Raw genomic sequence first — 13,762 nt, 5'->3', positions numbered from 1 at the left:
AAACATGTTAACCACTTATACCAGGAGTAGACATCCTATAGTTCCAGTCAGATCTTCAATTTCTTGTTTTTCTTTCCAGGGATGGTCTAGTGGTCAGATAAAATTTTATTTATTTATTTAAAACATTTATCTAGCCATTCATTTTATATCAAACTCTGCACCGCTCCTAATCAAGAATTAAAACTGTGCCAGTATGATGCCATTAACATTGCTTAGATTATTTATTTCTCATATTTATAAAAGTCAGCAAATAAAACTGGAAACTGTAATACAGATTTCTCCTGGGGATATATTCGAATAATGGTCTTGTTTTCTCATCACTTCCAGCATGTCATATTCTTGAATGTTGTGATGGTCTTGCACAGGATATAATCAGTACCATAGGGCAAGCATTTGAACTTCGTTTTAAGCAATATTTGCAGTGCCCCTCTAAGATTCCAGCACTTCAAGACAGGTGAGTGGTATCACTGAGATTTTTATATACACAAGTTTCTTCATTTAGTGAAGTAACAAGGAATTATTTTATTCAAGAATTTTAATACTAGATCTAGCTGCAAATGTTTTAACTAGAGTGTTTAGATATGATAACTGCATGCCAGAAGAAATTCTCTTTTGAGACTTTATATTACCCTGTTTCCCTGAAAATAAGACATCCCTGATAATAAGCCCAATCGTGCTTTTGAGTGCATATGCTAAAATAAGCCTGCCCCCAAAAATAAGCCCTCCCCAAAAATATTTAAACAGAGAGCTGGAAATCAGGTATGATGGCAAGAGGAGCCCCAACTTGCTCCACACATCCCAAAATAATAAGACCTCCCCAAAAATAAGGCCAAGCGCTTATTTCGGGGTTCAAAAAAATATAAGACAGGTCTTATTTTTGGGAAAACACGGTATATATTTAACAATAGCACATAGACTTATATACTGCTTCATAGTGCTTTACAGCCCTCTCTAAGTGGTTTACAGACTCAGCATATTTCCCCCAACAATCTGGGTCATCATTTTACCAATCTCGGAAGGATGGAAGGCTGAGTCAACCTTGAGCAAGTCAAAATCAAACTGCTGGCAGTCGGCAGAGTTAGCCTGCAATGCTGCATTCTATCCACTGTGCTATCACAACTCTCTATATTATATATTTGATATACAGGTAGTCTTCAACTTAGAACAGTTCATTTAGTGACAGTTCAAAGTTACTATGGCACTAAAAAAGTGACTTGTGACATTTTTTCAAGTTATGATCTTTGTAGCATCACCATGATCATGTGATCAAAATTTAGATGCTTGGCAACAGGTTCATATTTATGACTGTTGCTGTGTCCAATGGTCATGTGATCACCTATGCCACTTTCTGACAACCAAAGTCAATGGGAAAGCCAGATTCATTTAACAACCGGGTTACTAACTAATCAACTGTAGTGATTCATTCAACAACTGTGACAAGAAAGGTCGTAAAATAGGCCAAAACTCACTTAACAAATGTCTCACTTAACAACAGACATTTTGAGCTCAATTGTGGTTGTAAGTCAAGGACTACCTGTACATAATATAATATGATATTATTTTGATTATTTTTCTGCAACTAAGACAGTGAAGGGGCAATAAAGTTTATTAGGATGTCTTTTAATGGGACAAATAAGTTCATAAGATAGGAGACAGAGCAAATGTTTTTATGCTGAAGACCTTAGACATCTGAATTGTCCCACTTGTTTATTGAGAATGAGGCAAGGCAAGGTGGTACTTGTATATCATTGAGTTCTGATGAGGTGGTTTCATAAATTGAATAAATTATATTGTTGTTATTATTAGCCTTTGAATAACTGTTATAAAACAGACTTCAAAGTAGATCTAGAGTTGGACTGAAACGTCTGTGAGCTGGAGCAATTTTCAGTAATTTTCTTGATTTATTTGTATTCTGTTTAAAGGAATGAGGACTCAAACTGTACCATAGTAGAGCTTTCAGTCCTAATGCATAAAACCCTGATTCTAATAAAGAGTATCCCATCTGTAACACACTATTGATGATAGAAAGTGGCATCCTTCTCACATTTCATATTTGCCCTTTGGAGGACAACATGAACTCAGAAATAAATAGGATCCAATCTGGGTCAGTCAGTGGGACCAGAGGTTTTGTCTTCTGAGCTTTGGAACTTGTGCTGGAGCCCATCTTCAGGGAGAAGATGGACTCCATCTTCAGGGCTTCTGCTAGAGAGAAGTTCCCTGAAGATGGGCTCCAGCACAAGTCCGAAAGCTCAGAAGACAAAATTTCTGGTCCCGGTGACTGACCCAGATTGGATCCTGCAACACCATCCTGGGACACATATGTATTCGCCTTCATTCATCAGAGAGAAATAGTACCCAAATAAAATAGTCGTAATTGCTTAATGACTAAAAGAATGACTTCTACAGTAAACATGCACCCACATTATTTCAAATTTTAGGATCCACAGATACTCTGTAATATAAAAAAACCACCCTTGTTTACAAGCCATTCCCATATTAAAATATTGTTTCATTGTGATAACAAATGAAGATAAATCAAGAAGCAATTAACTGAGCATCTCTCTGCAGGATGCAAAGTCTGGATGAACTGTGGATGGAAGAAGACAGCGAAGTGGCAGAACATCCCTATTACAATAGTTTTCCAAACAAAGTGGATGAAAGAGTCAAGGTCAAAATTCCCCCTATTTCAGATCCTGCTCAGGTAAGCAAAGCAATCCCTATGAAAGTCACTTAGAGGATTAAGGTTGAAGGTGGATTGAAAACAGCTGCCTAAAAGATACAGAGAAGTAAAGGATACAGAGGTACTTTGCTAATGCTTCTCCAGCCAATCCATGTAGTTGCATGACCCAAAGATTTGATATCATAACAGAGGATAAAATACTTGTCCCTCTTCATTTTATCTATGCCAAGTATGATATATATGATATCTATCTGTACCAAGTATATAATTGTATAAGTCCTTCCTTGCCATATTTTTATTTGACCCATGAAAGCTACCCATTGTCCTCGTTTCTTGTAACTTTTTTAAAAAATCCTGTCCAGGTCTGCAACATCTTTTCAAAATGGCAGTATAATTGTACGCAGAAGAGCAATCATAAATCTCTATTTCTGTATTGCCACTGCTTTTGCTCATGGGAACAAGATCTTCACTAGAGTTTCAGTTTACATCTAAGGCATCTATGAGCTTTTCTCCCCCTAAATGCCATTACTATTTGGGCAGATACTAATGTATGTAGCATCTTCATTTAAAATGCAATAGGTAGCATAAGGACAATGGTACAGTACGTTATATTGTTTCCATAAGTGAGCCATAGGCCAAAAAGAGATGTTGGTGTAGTTGCCTCAGGAATAATAGCATGACCTGATGATCTCCTTCCTGCTTGGTCATGTTTGAAAGTAACTTTGGTTTGGTTTGGTTTTTCTCCAGTGTGCATTAACTGAGTTTCTAAATGTTCTGGTATCTTGCATCTAATAATAGAATGAAGGAAATATTTAATATTTATTTCATATGTATTTAATATTTAATAACTGTTTACAAGATTGTGAAGGAAAGCACTGCTCTGGTAACTTTTGTTCTTTACACTCTCCTAATTTAATTAAAATAGTCGTCTCCCTGTCCCTCCCTCCCTCCCTCCCTCCCTCCCTCCCTCCCTCCCTCCCTCCCTCCCTCCCTCTTCTTTCTTTCTTTCTTTCTTTCTTTCTTTCTTTCTTTCTTTCTTTCTTTCTTTCTTTCTTTCTTTCTTTTTTCTTTAGTTCTTAATTTTTTCTTGTTTGTTCGTTTATTTATTTATTTATTTCTGCCTTTCTTTTTTTCTGCCTTCCTTTCTTCCTTCCTTTCTTTGATTAGGAGAGAGTGATTCAACCGGAGGAGTTTCTTTTATAGATGTAATATACCAACTTTGTCATTTAGAATTACAGGGGTTAATAAAACAGGAAAGGAATGCAGTTTTCCAGAAGGTCATCATTACTCTCATCCTCCTATGCAAACTCATTCATGCTCAGACATAGTGTCATACATGATGAATGAACGAAGACTGGGTTTGGGTGGAATTGCACCTGGACCAATCATAAAAAAAGACCTACTGAAAATGCATAACAGTTTTTAAAGGTAATGTTTGCATGAAGAATATTTTTACTACCGCCTTAGTCTGCATCAGCATTGGGAAAAGAGCAAACATTCTACCAGAGCCAGCACATTAGAGATCTGGGTGGTGAAGACCGGCAACAGGCACCCAGCAGGCAAGGTAAGATATACTCTTGTATTTTATATGTATACTCAAGGTACAGAACTGCATGCATGTTTCCAATTACTTCTGCCCATCCAATAAGATTGGATGGGCAGAGGTCATGTTCTACAGTAGGTTCTCACTCAGTTATCTAGTAGGGCCCAAGAAACATGCCTTCTCCATCACTGGACCTGCTACATGGAATAACATTCCCCTGCCTCCACATAATTCAGATGATACTATCCCTACTTACCTTTTTGAGAGTATGCAAGATAATGTAGAGCTGGCTTTTCCTGAGTTTGGCTTTTGTGCCCATCTTTCATTGTTTTTGATTGGATGGAGTTTGAATTATATATAGAAAGGATGGGGTAAAGTAATAATTCCAAAAAATCTGGCGCACCGCTTAAACTTAAAGAGGCTCAAGGTTGACTCAGCCTTCCATCCTTCCGAGGTCGATAAAATGAGGACCCAGATTGTTGGGGACAATATGCTGACTTTGTAAACCGCTTAGAGGGAGCTGTAAAGCAGTATATAAGTGTAAGTGCTAGTGCTATTGCTAAACAGCATTGGCATTGGCATTGGTGTTACTGAACAAGATCTGCATTTTTATCTACCTGTTGAGTCCTTCCCAAGGACCTAGGATAGGCAGATGTTGCTGTTTGGTGTAAAAGGTATCATTGTAGGATGTAAGCTGTTCCAAGTAAAACTGCTTTGACTAATTGACTAATCATGATTTTGTCATTCTGATTGGTTTTCAAGTGGTGCTCCAGATGTTTTGGGATTGTACCAGAGGTGCCACTTAATATTGGTACCATCTTTGCTTTCTTTTGCCACAGTTGTTCTTCTATTTGCAGGTCTTTGTATTTTGTGACTATTATCTTTTATTCATTAAACATGAAATTCACTCAACTGAACATTTAAAATGTATCATAAATAACATTGACTGACACTGATGATTGATATGCGTTGCTGCCAGCATCCTACTGTAGGTATCAACCAAGTATCTTCTTAAAATGTATGATGTTCCAAGTAGCATAGTTTTTTGCAATTCCGCTGGTTTTATAGCAGGAAGCTGCAATTTCTTGTTGTATTTTGTAAAATTCCTGGACATGGTACCAAGTGCCCCGATGACAATGGGTATCACTGTTACATGTTTCATCGATAATCACATAGTTTCAATGGTCAGTCGCAATATTTCGTGATTTTTTTCCAGTTCTTTTTCTTTGACTCTGGCATCTCCTGGTATGGCGATATCAATAAATTGTACGCTTTGGTTTTCGACAACTGTTATCTAAAAAACTGAACATTGTGATTATTATTATAAATAATCACAATGTGAAATCACAGATGCCAGTTCTTTAGCTGGCATTGACCACTTTGAGTTCCTTCCAGCACCTCGGAAGTGGTAACGTATCGGTGTAGTATATGTGTGAGAATCCAAGCAAAATGGGCTTTTGTAATTGACAGATTAGAGGATATTGTGTTAGAAGAGTTTCTATTTTTATCCTGGTTAAATTTTGCTTTCACACTATGGATCTTTAGCTATTGAACATATCTAGCAGAGTTCTCTGTTGTAAAAATCCCCCGTAAGTTTACTTGAAGACTTTTTATTTAGCAAAGAATCTTTCCAAAATGAATTAAAAATTCCTGCTGTCTTCCTCTGTCACTTTTATTCTATTCTTTTAAAAGTAACAGTGGTATTTCAGATGAATTGCTATTAACTGACTTTAAGTGATTTATAATAATTACATCTACCCTGTTTCTCTGAAAATAAGACATCCCCTGATAATAAGCCCAATTGGGCTTTTGAGCACATGTGCTAAAATAAGCCCCCCCCCAAATATTTAAATGTATGTGCAGCCGGTCCCCACTATTTCCTCTGGTTAGGATTAGGGAGACAGAGCTGGAAATCAGATAAGATGGCAAGAGGAGCCCCGTTTTGCTCCATGTACCCCAAAATAATAAGACTTCCCCGAAAATAAAACCAAGCACTTATTTCGGGGTTCAAAAAATATAAGGCAGGATCTTATTTTGGGGGAAACACGGTAGCTGTACTTGTAGAGGACAAGAATTATTAACAGTTTTCCCCATTTTTTATCTTATCTGTTTGTATGGCTTTTGTGTCCAGATAATGTTATTTTACTATATGAAAATGAAAAAAAACAAGGTTATAAAATCAATATTGAAACAAATAAACATTTTAAAAACTGCATAAGTCTGATTGCTCACAAGATAGGAAAAAAATTATATTGGAATAATGCTGTGGTCAACAGTGATACAGAATGAATTCCACATAATGGACAAAGAGTGAAAATTGAGTTTCTATAATTGAAGCAAAATGACCTGTTGAATTCAGGATATATTGGTTTTCATTGGATGTATTGGTTTCATAGGGTCTCTGGACATCTACAGTGTGCCAGAAGGAAAATCCAATGTTGATCTATCAAAAGAGATGCCAATGTATGTGAATACACGACATATAAATATGGAAACTCTACATGCTCTTCAGACAGAGGCTGAACATTTGTTTACTGAAAAAATAGAAAGCACCAAAGACAGCAGGCCAGGAAAAGATCTTTTTGACATGAGTAAGTTTATCTTACCATCTTTTAAAAATCTAATTTGAAGTAGATGATCTTTTTTTTGCCTTTGAAAATTTATTAAGTGATCAACAATTTTATAACCACCATTATATTGTTTGAAAAGTACAAATCTTGGAAAGAGATTCAAAATGGACACTTATTGGCTAAAAAGATTACGACATGATTCAACTTCCCCAGCGATTGCTAAAAAAAATGATCTAATTTTGAACCAAATTTTCAAATCCCTCCTGCTTTTTTTGGATAGTCAACTACTTTTAACTATCTGTACTTTTGGAACAGCAAATGAGAGCTGAGCAAGAAGGCTGCCATTTCTTTTGCAGGGAGGAAATGATGGATTAATTGAACTTCCAATCATTTGCTGCTTTAAACCTGCTGTGAGCAGTGATAATCTTCACTTTGGGACTCACAGAAATAATCAGTGAGCAATTTCCATTGATGTTCTAATTTAATTTAATATTCCAATTTTAATTGAACTTGGTCACACAGAAAGCAGGAGAACTACTGTGAACAATCATGTGAGGTACTAATACCGCTCTATAATGCCTTAAGAAGACCACACCTAGAATACTGCATCCAGTTTTGATCACCACACTATAAAAAAGATGTGGAGACTCTAGAAAGAGTGCAGAGAAGAGCAACAAAGATGGTTAGGGGGCTGGAGGCTAAAATATAACAATGGACGGTTGCAGGAACGGGGCATGACTAGTCTAGTGAAGAGAAGGAACACAGGTGACGTGAATATTTGAGGGGCTGTCACAGAGAGCAGGGGGTCAACCTATTTTCCAAAGCACCTGAAGGCCAGACAAAGAACAATGGATGGAAACTGATCGAGGAGAGATTCAGCTAGAAATAAGGATAAATTTTCTGACAGTGAGAACAATCAACCAATGGAACAGCTTGCCTTCAGAAGTTGTGGGTGCTTCATCACTAATGCTTTCAAGAAGAAACTTGACAGCCATTTGTCAGAAATGGTATAGGTTCTCCTGCTTGAGCAAGGGGTTGGACTAAATGACTTACAAGGTTCCTTCCAACTCTGTTATTCTGTATACTCTTGTACAATGCGGCCACTCCCAAGCCTGAAGCCGATCCAAAAGTATTCCATTTTAGTATTGCTGAGAGATCAAGGAGCATGTTCCTCCATCCTGACTCTGTCACAAGTCATCAGGAAGCATGATCAATGCTATCTGCATGCTGAACCCCAGCCTGAAGCCTGACTCTAACAACCTAGATAAACCATTAAGAGTCTTCTGGAGTTAAAGACTAACCTTCCTCTCTAAAAAAGAAAGGTTGGAGTAGGAACAGAAATTGTCCAGGATGGTTGGGTCCAGCAATCCCTTTTTACTTCCCTCCCTCCCTCCCTCCCTCCCTCCCTCCCTCCCTTTATAGGAATAGAGTATGTGAGGTACTCAGTACCTCTCTTGGATGATTAAATTGCCTTAGGGAATGACTTGTGTTGGAAAATGGATAGAAGTATATATGTGACTAGTTCTCTTGAACATCTTCAAGACTTTGAATATCAAAAATCATGAGATCCTCCTGGACTGCAGATTGAGACTGGACCTTAGTTCTTATCCCTCCTGTTAGGCAGTATCCAGAAAGTGATGCTTGAAAACATCTAGGAATTTCTTGCTTTTTAAAATGTATTTCCTCTGCTAAGGTAATAGACTTGCTGTTATTCTTTTATTACATATCATTCTAGTACCCCGCAGCTTCTCTTTGACCAACTTTTAATCTGAAGAATGCCTTGAGCACCTCTTAACGAAAGCACAGAAACATGCTAATGTTATTCATAAAAATTATATTGAAAGGTATTTAATTTTGGAAAAAAGTTAAATATAGTTTCTTTTCTACCCAATGGAATTAACTATAAAAGTCCAGAGATTTCTGACATGCAGTAGGTTTTGGTTACCACCTTTAGAGCGCTCCATGGCTTAGGACCTGGCTACTTACGGGACCGCCTACTACCACAAATAGCCTCCCACCGGCTGGTACACTCTCATAGAGAGGGGCTCCTCTGGGTGCCGTCGGCCAAACAGTGTCGACTGGCGGCCCCCAGGGGAGGGCCTTCTCTGTGGGGGCACCCACTATCTGGAACGAGCTCCCCCCGGAGATACGGAGGATCCCGGATCTGCGCACTTTCCGCCACGCTCTTAAGACCTTCTTATTCCAGCAAGCTGGCCTGGCCTAACCTTTTTCCCCTTTTCTTTTGAATCAAAAATTTTAAATCTGTTTTTAAATTATTGGGATGTTTTAAATTTGTCTCGGGCTAAATTGTCTAATCTGGTTTTATTTCTGCTTTTAAATTTTGTATTTATGTATTTTATTTTGTGCCTGTTCACCGCCCTGAGTCCTTCAGGAGTAGGGCGGTATATAAATCTAATAAAACAAACAAACAAACAGTAGAACCACCAGTTCAAATTAAACTGGTTTAAGTCCCCTTGGTCTCAGTGGAAGAGAACAATAGTTGCAATTTATCCAGATCTCTTTTCCGAGCACAGTATGCAGAAAAATTAAGGAATTTGGATGGCACAAAATGATTGATGGGCTGCTTGTGTTGCTAATTTCTCTCTTTTATTTCCTCTGTTTATCAGGCCCTTTTGAAGATGCTCTCAAGAATCAAATGCCTGGGCCTGTTTTGAATAAGGCTACCTCAGTTGAATGTACCAGTCCTCTCCTTTCCAGAGCAAGTGGGGCAGCTGTAGCTGAAGAACTGACCACTGAGCCCTGGTATCAAGGAGAAATGACCAGGAAAGAAGCAGAACAGCTCTTGAAGAAAAGTGGAGACTTTCTGGTTAGGAAAAGTACCTCCAATCCAGGATCCTATGTACTCACTGGATTACAGAATGGACAAGCCAAACATCTTCTATTGGTAGACCCTGAAGGAGTTGTAAGTATGTGATCCTAAGGAGAGAGAAGACCCCTTTTATTTTAGGTTGTAGAGACCTAGCCTTCTGCACTTTCGGGTTTCATCATTAAAGCAGACTGATTCACACTTAACTTGTGGTGGTGCAATACGATATTCAGAGCAATAGAGAATTTTATTTTAGGGACCAGGGCACTTTTGAAGAGATGCTTCAGCTCAGCGAAACCCACTGCAGAGAAGTCCTGCTTCTTGAGGGATACCACCCCAGAAGCCTTGTAAGGGTTCGGTGTGGGCAAATCAGCCCTGATTTAATTCAGATTAAAAACCCAAGATTCAATAGTTGCGTGATTTGATTCATTTTGATGCATTTGATTCATTTTGAAATTCATAGGCAGTACGATTCAGTTCAGCTGGATATGAGTCAATAAAAGTTTCAACCATAAGCATCATAATATCTGCAACTGCTTCATGAGGGGGGACGAATGGGATTAAAATGAAACGGTGGACAGATCTTTAAGGGAGAGTGATGCTGCAGAGGTTCAGTTTAATAACCTGAAGGATTTCACCACAACAATGTTTTGAGACATTATCTTTGCAACTTCTTTTCAGGTAAGGCAGCAAGAGAAGGACAAGGCAGCCTAATAGCAATAGCAATAGCACTTAGACTTATATACTGCTTCACAGCGCTTCACAGCGCTTCACAGCCCGCTCTAAGCGGTTTACAGAGTCAGCCTATTGCCCCCAACAATCTGGGTCCTCATTTTACCCACCTTGGAAGGATGGAAGGCTGAGTCAACCTTTGAGCCTGTTGAGATTCGATCTGCCAAATTACAGGCAGCCAGTAGTCAGCAGAAGTAGCCTGCAGTACTGCATTCTGATCACTGTGCCACCGCAGCTCTTGATAACCCAAAATTGCCTATCCAAAAGCCAACACAGTTGTGCGGAACCACTACAAAGAATATTATATTCTAATTTCAAAATAAAACCTTTAAAAAAAAAACCTGGCTCTTTACTTGGTTGGCAGGTTTAATTGGTATGGTTTATCTGCACGAGATGTCTCTTCTGGGAAGGATATGAAATAACCAAGATCTTAAAAATTGCAAGAGTCCACTCTTCATCCGATTATCTCTTTTCTCTTTGTATCATTTCCAAATCATTAAAAAATTCATTCTATCATAATGTGCTTTGGTGAGATGCAGCTTGAAATACTTTGCCCAGTTCTGAATTACATGCTTTAAGATGGACTGAGGCTTGGAGAAGGGAATAATCAGGGTGCTAAAAATTAAACGCTATGATGATCTTGCAGTAATTAGCCGTGCTTAGCTTTAAGAACAGCTAAGGAAGGATATGTTGACACCAGTGGTGGGTTGCTACCGGTTTGCAGCGGATCAGGTGAACTGGTAGTGGCGGTAGCAGGAGGCTCTGCCCACCCGCCTGACGCTTCAGTAGCGACGGGATTTGGAACCCCTGGTTGACACTCTTCAAATACTTGAGAAGATGTTGCAAAGAATAAAGTCATTCTCTCTTGCTTCAGGTTTTGGATGTAAAGTTTGGACTCCTGCCCTGAGCTTAGGCTTGAACCTGATGACCTAGATGCCATTTTCTGGCTGCTAAAAGTATTCCTGTGCAAAGCAACCTACATGGTTCTTGGTTGAAGGTTTGCCTCTTCTCATCCTTATCTCCACTGCAAGGCTCAGGCTTAGCTGAAGACACTGTTCATTGTCTGAAGAGGAGAGCTTGGAGGGCACTGGATGATGGAATTTTCTATTCCAGTAATATCCTTCTTCTTATAGACGAAACCATGAAGTCTCTCTCCACCTCAATCAACAACAGTAGCAGAACAACAGGAGAATGTTTTCTCTTTGTTGATTCTCATTCTTTCTAGAAGAAGAGTGGCAGGAATGGCAAAGCGCAGACACTAAGAATAGCAGATTGCATTGTTTTCTCATGAAAACATGCCTCTCTGAAGGCAAAGTTTGTGAAGAGATTCCCCAGTCAGTATCAGAAAACTCAGCATAAAGTCTAGCCACCTGCTCCGCTAATTCTTTCATATATATGGAAGAAGAATTGGAGCTCTGTTTAAGGCCTCGTTAAGGCCAGAAAGGTGGTTGAACTTCTCCAAAGCAATCTAGGGGCAAATAAACTGATGTAATGTTTTGGATCAGTTTGGCAATTCATGTGTCAGATGAAATGATTTTGATGTATGTATCAAATTCATTTCAAGTGATCTGCATAACTGGTTAGATTGTACATGGAATCATTTTCTTCTGAAAGGGAAAGAATTCTGCTGGTTCTTCCTGTGGCATCAGTTTTATTTACAAATAAGTCTCTATTCCAAGAATGCACCAGCAGATCTACTTCTGGTTCCCAGCCAATTTCTTTCAAAACTGAGTAAATTTCCATATGAACCTGTTGAACCACATTCCCTGGAAGTCATCTCTGATATAGCTTGGCTCCACCTTAATTTAAGAGGGAATTCCTTTCCCATCAGGAAAGAGAAGGGGGGAAAGGGGGGGGTTTGATCTTGATATTATTTGGAATAGAAAGGACGATTCTGTATAATCCCTAGTGTCGATAAAACATCAGTAGGATGGATCACCCTTTTCATGGGCCCTAGATTTCTCTACTAATTTATAGGCTGTTCTCTGGTTCTTGATGAAGAACCAAGAAATAATAGAAGTAACTTTCATGTTTGAACAGCAGAGGACAGTCAAAGATTATTCTTACCACATCAATGAGGCTATATTAGGCTGAGGTTGCAAAGCAGGGAGATGTTTCATAAAGAGAAGAAATATGTTACATTTGAGAAGTATGATTCTGGTTTTTCTGCTCAAAAAACTTGCCACTCTGTTAAAGACTCTAGTTCCTAAGCTTGGATCTGAGCTCTTAAAAGAATATCCCAGTGCTTCAATTTAATTTTAGTCTCCCCATTCGCAATGTGAACCATATATTTGCTCACTATTTACATCAGCAAGCTGGTATAGTTGGACATTAAAAAACTGCAAAGGAATGATGAAAAGTAGTCTTTTTCACAACTGTAGTATAATATTTTTATATTGGGCTTTAGATTAGTAGAATCAAGCATGGTAGTTAAAGAAATAGGCATAGACCAAAGAAATAGGTTCATTTTGAAGTTGATCCCTTACTAATTTCATTGGTCTTCTCCTAGTCTGACTTTCCAAACCTTATAATTTTCCAGGCTGCCATGCCTATCAAATTCATATGAATGTATTGTTACACCTGGCTTGGGCCTTAAATTAAGCATCATCAAATCTGGCAAATGATATGATCTCATGTCCTTTCTTATTTTCAGATTCGTACAAAGGATCGTACCTTTGATAGCATTAGCCACCTGATCAAGCATCATCTTGAGTACAATTTACCCATTGTCTCTTCTGGAACTGAACTCTGCCTCCAGCAGCCTGCTGAAAAAAACCAGTGACTGGCCCTGTGGCTGGTGAGATGTGCAACAAGCCACAATCAGAAATAAAGTGTAGCTGTAGGTCCATAGAAAAGGAACATCATCCGTTGAGGTTTCTGTAGGTTGAAGAAATACCAGTTCTGCAGGGTATTAGAATAATATGTTTTTAGGACTTTGGAATAGGGAAGCATTTAAAAAAAAAATACACACTGCTTAGAAGGATTTTTAGAAAAGTGTCTTTACTCGAAGTGTTCTCATTCCTTAACAAGAACACTGCTTGTGTACATACACACATGTCCCATTCTATATAGACATGGTAGATAGTTATATTTTTGAAGTCAATCTGCTGAAGACAACAACCATTTTTCTACTCTTCAGTGCAGTTTTAACAGAAGAAAAGATCTGTGTTGTGTATGATTGTGAAGTTAGAATATAAGTGTCACAAGTTTTGTTTCCTTTAGAAATTAAAGTTAAAAAACAGGTAAGAGTAGAAATGTAATATAATAAGCACAATAGTAGAAAGCAAACAGGAAAAAAAAATCCAACGAGCAAGCATCAGACAAAGGAAAATGACTCTGTGAGATAGTATTCCAACAAGAAATGTTATCCTGAATCAACTTTTTAACACATTCTCGTTTCTCAAGTAAAT

General features: G+C 38.3%; 1 protein-coding gene across 1 annotated transcript in view; it reads left to right on the top strand.

The window, feature by feature from the left end:
* Positions 1 to 13,159, top strand: part of SHC3 (SHC adaptor protein 3) — a 35,069-nt gene extending 21,910 nt beyond the window's left edge. Inside the window, exons 8-14 of the mRNA XM_070935663.1 lie at positions 328 to 454; positions 2,569 to 2,701; positions 4,148 to 4,244; positions 6,620 to 6,752; positions 6,789 to 6,814; positions 9,421 to 9,716; positions 13,006 to 13,159. Of these exons, the coding sequence (XP_070791764.1) occupies positions 328 to 454; positions 2,569 to 2,701; positions 4,148 to 4,244; positions 6,620 to 6,752; positions 6,789 to 6,814; positions 9,421 to 9,716; positions 13,006 to 13,134 (941 nt within the window). The 3' untranslated portion in view covers positions 13,135 to 13,159. The remainder of the gene's footprint in view (positions 1 to 327; positions 455 to 2,568; positions 2,702 to 4,147; positions 4,245 to 6,619; positions 6,753 to 6,788; positions 6,815 to 9,420; positions 9,717 to 13,005) is intronic.
* The last annotated feature ends 603 nt before the right edge of the window (positions 13,160 to 13,762 follow it).

This window comes from Pituophis catenifer, unplaced genomic scaffold (assembly GCF_029215685.1).
Source record: "Pituophis catenifer annectens isolate HBS135680 unplaced genomic scaffold, rPitCat1.0.hap2 SCAF_2, whole genome shotgun sequence".
NCBI classification, from domain to species: Eukaryota; Metazoa; Chordata; class Lepidosauria; order Squamata; family Colubridae; genus Pituophis; species Pituophis catenifer.
The sequence above is the reverse complement of the archived record's forward strand: the minus strand, read 5'-3'. Positions and strand labels throughout refer to the sequence as shown.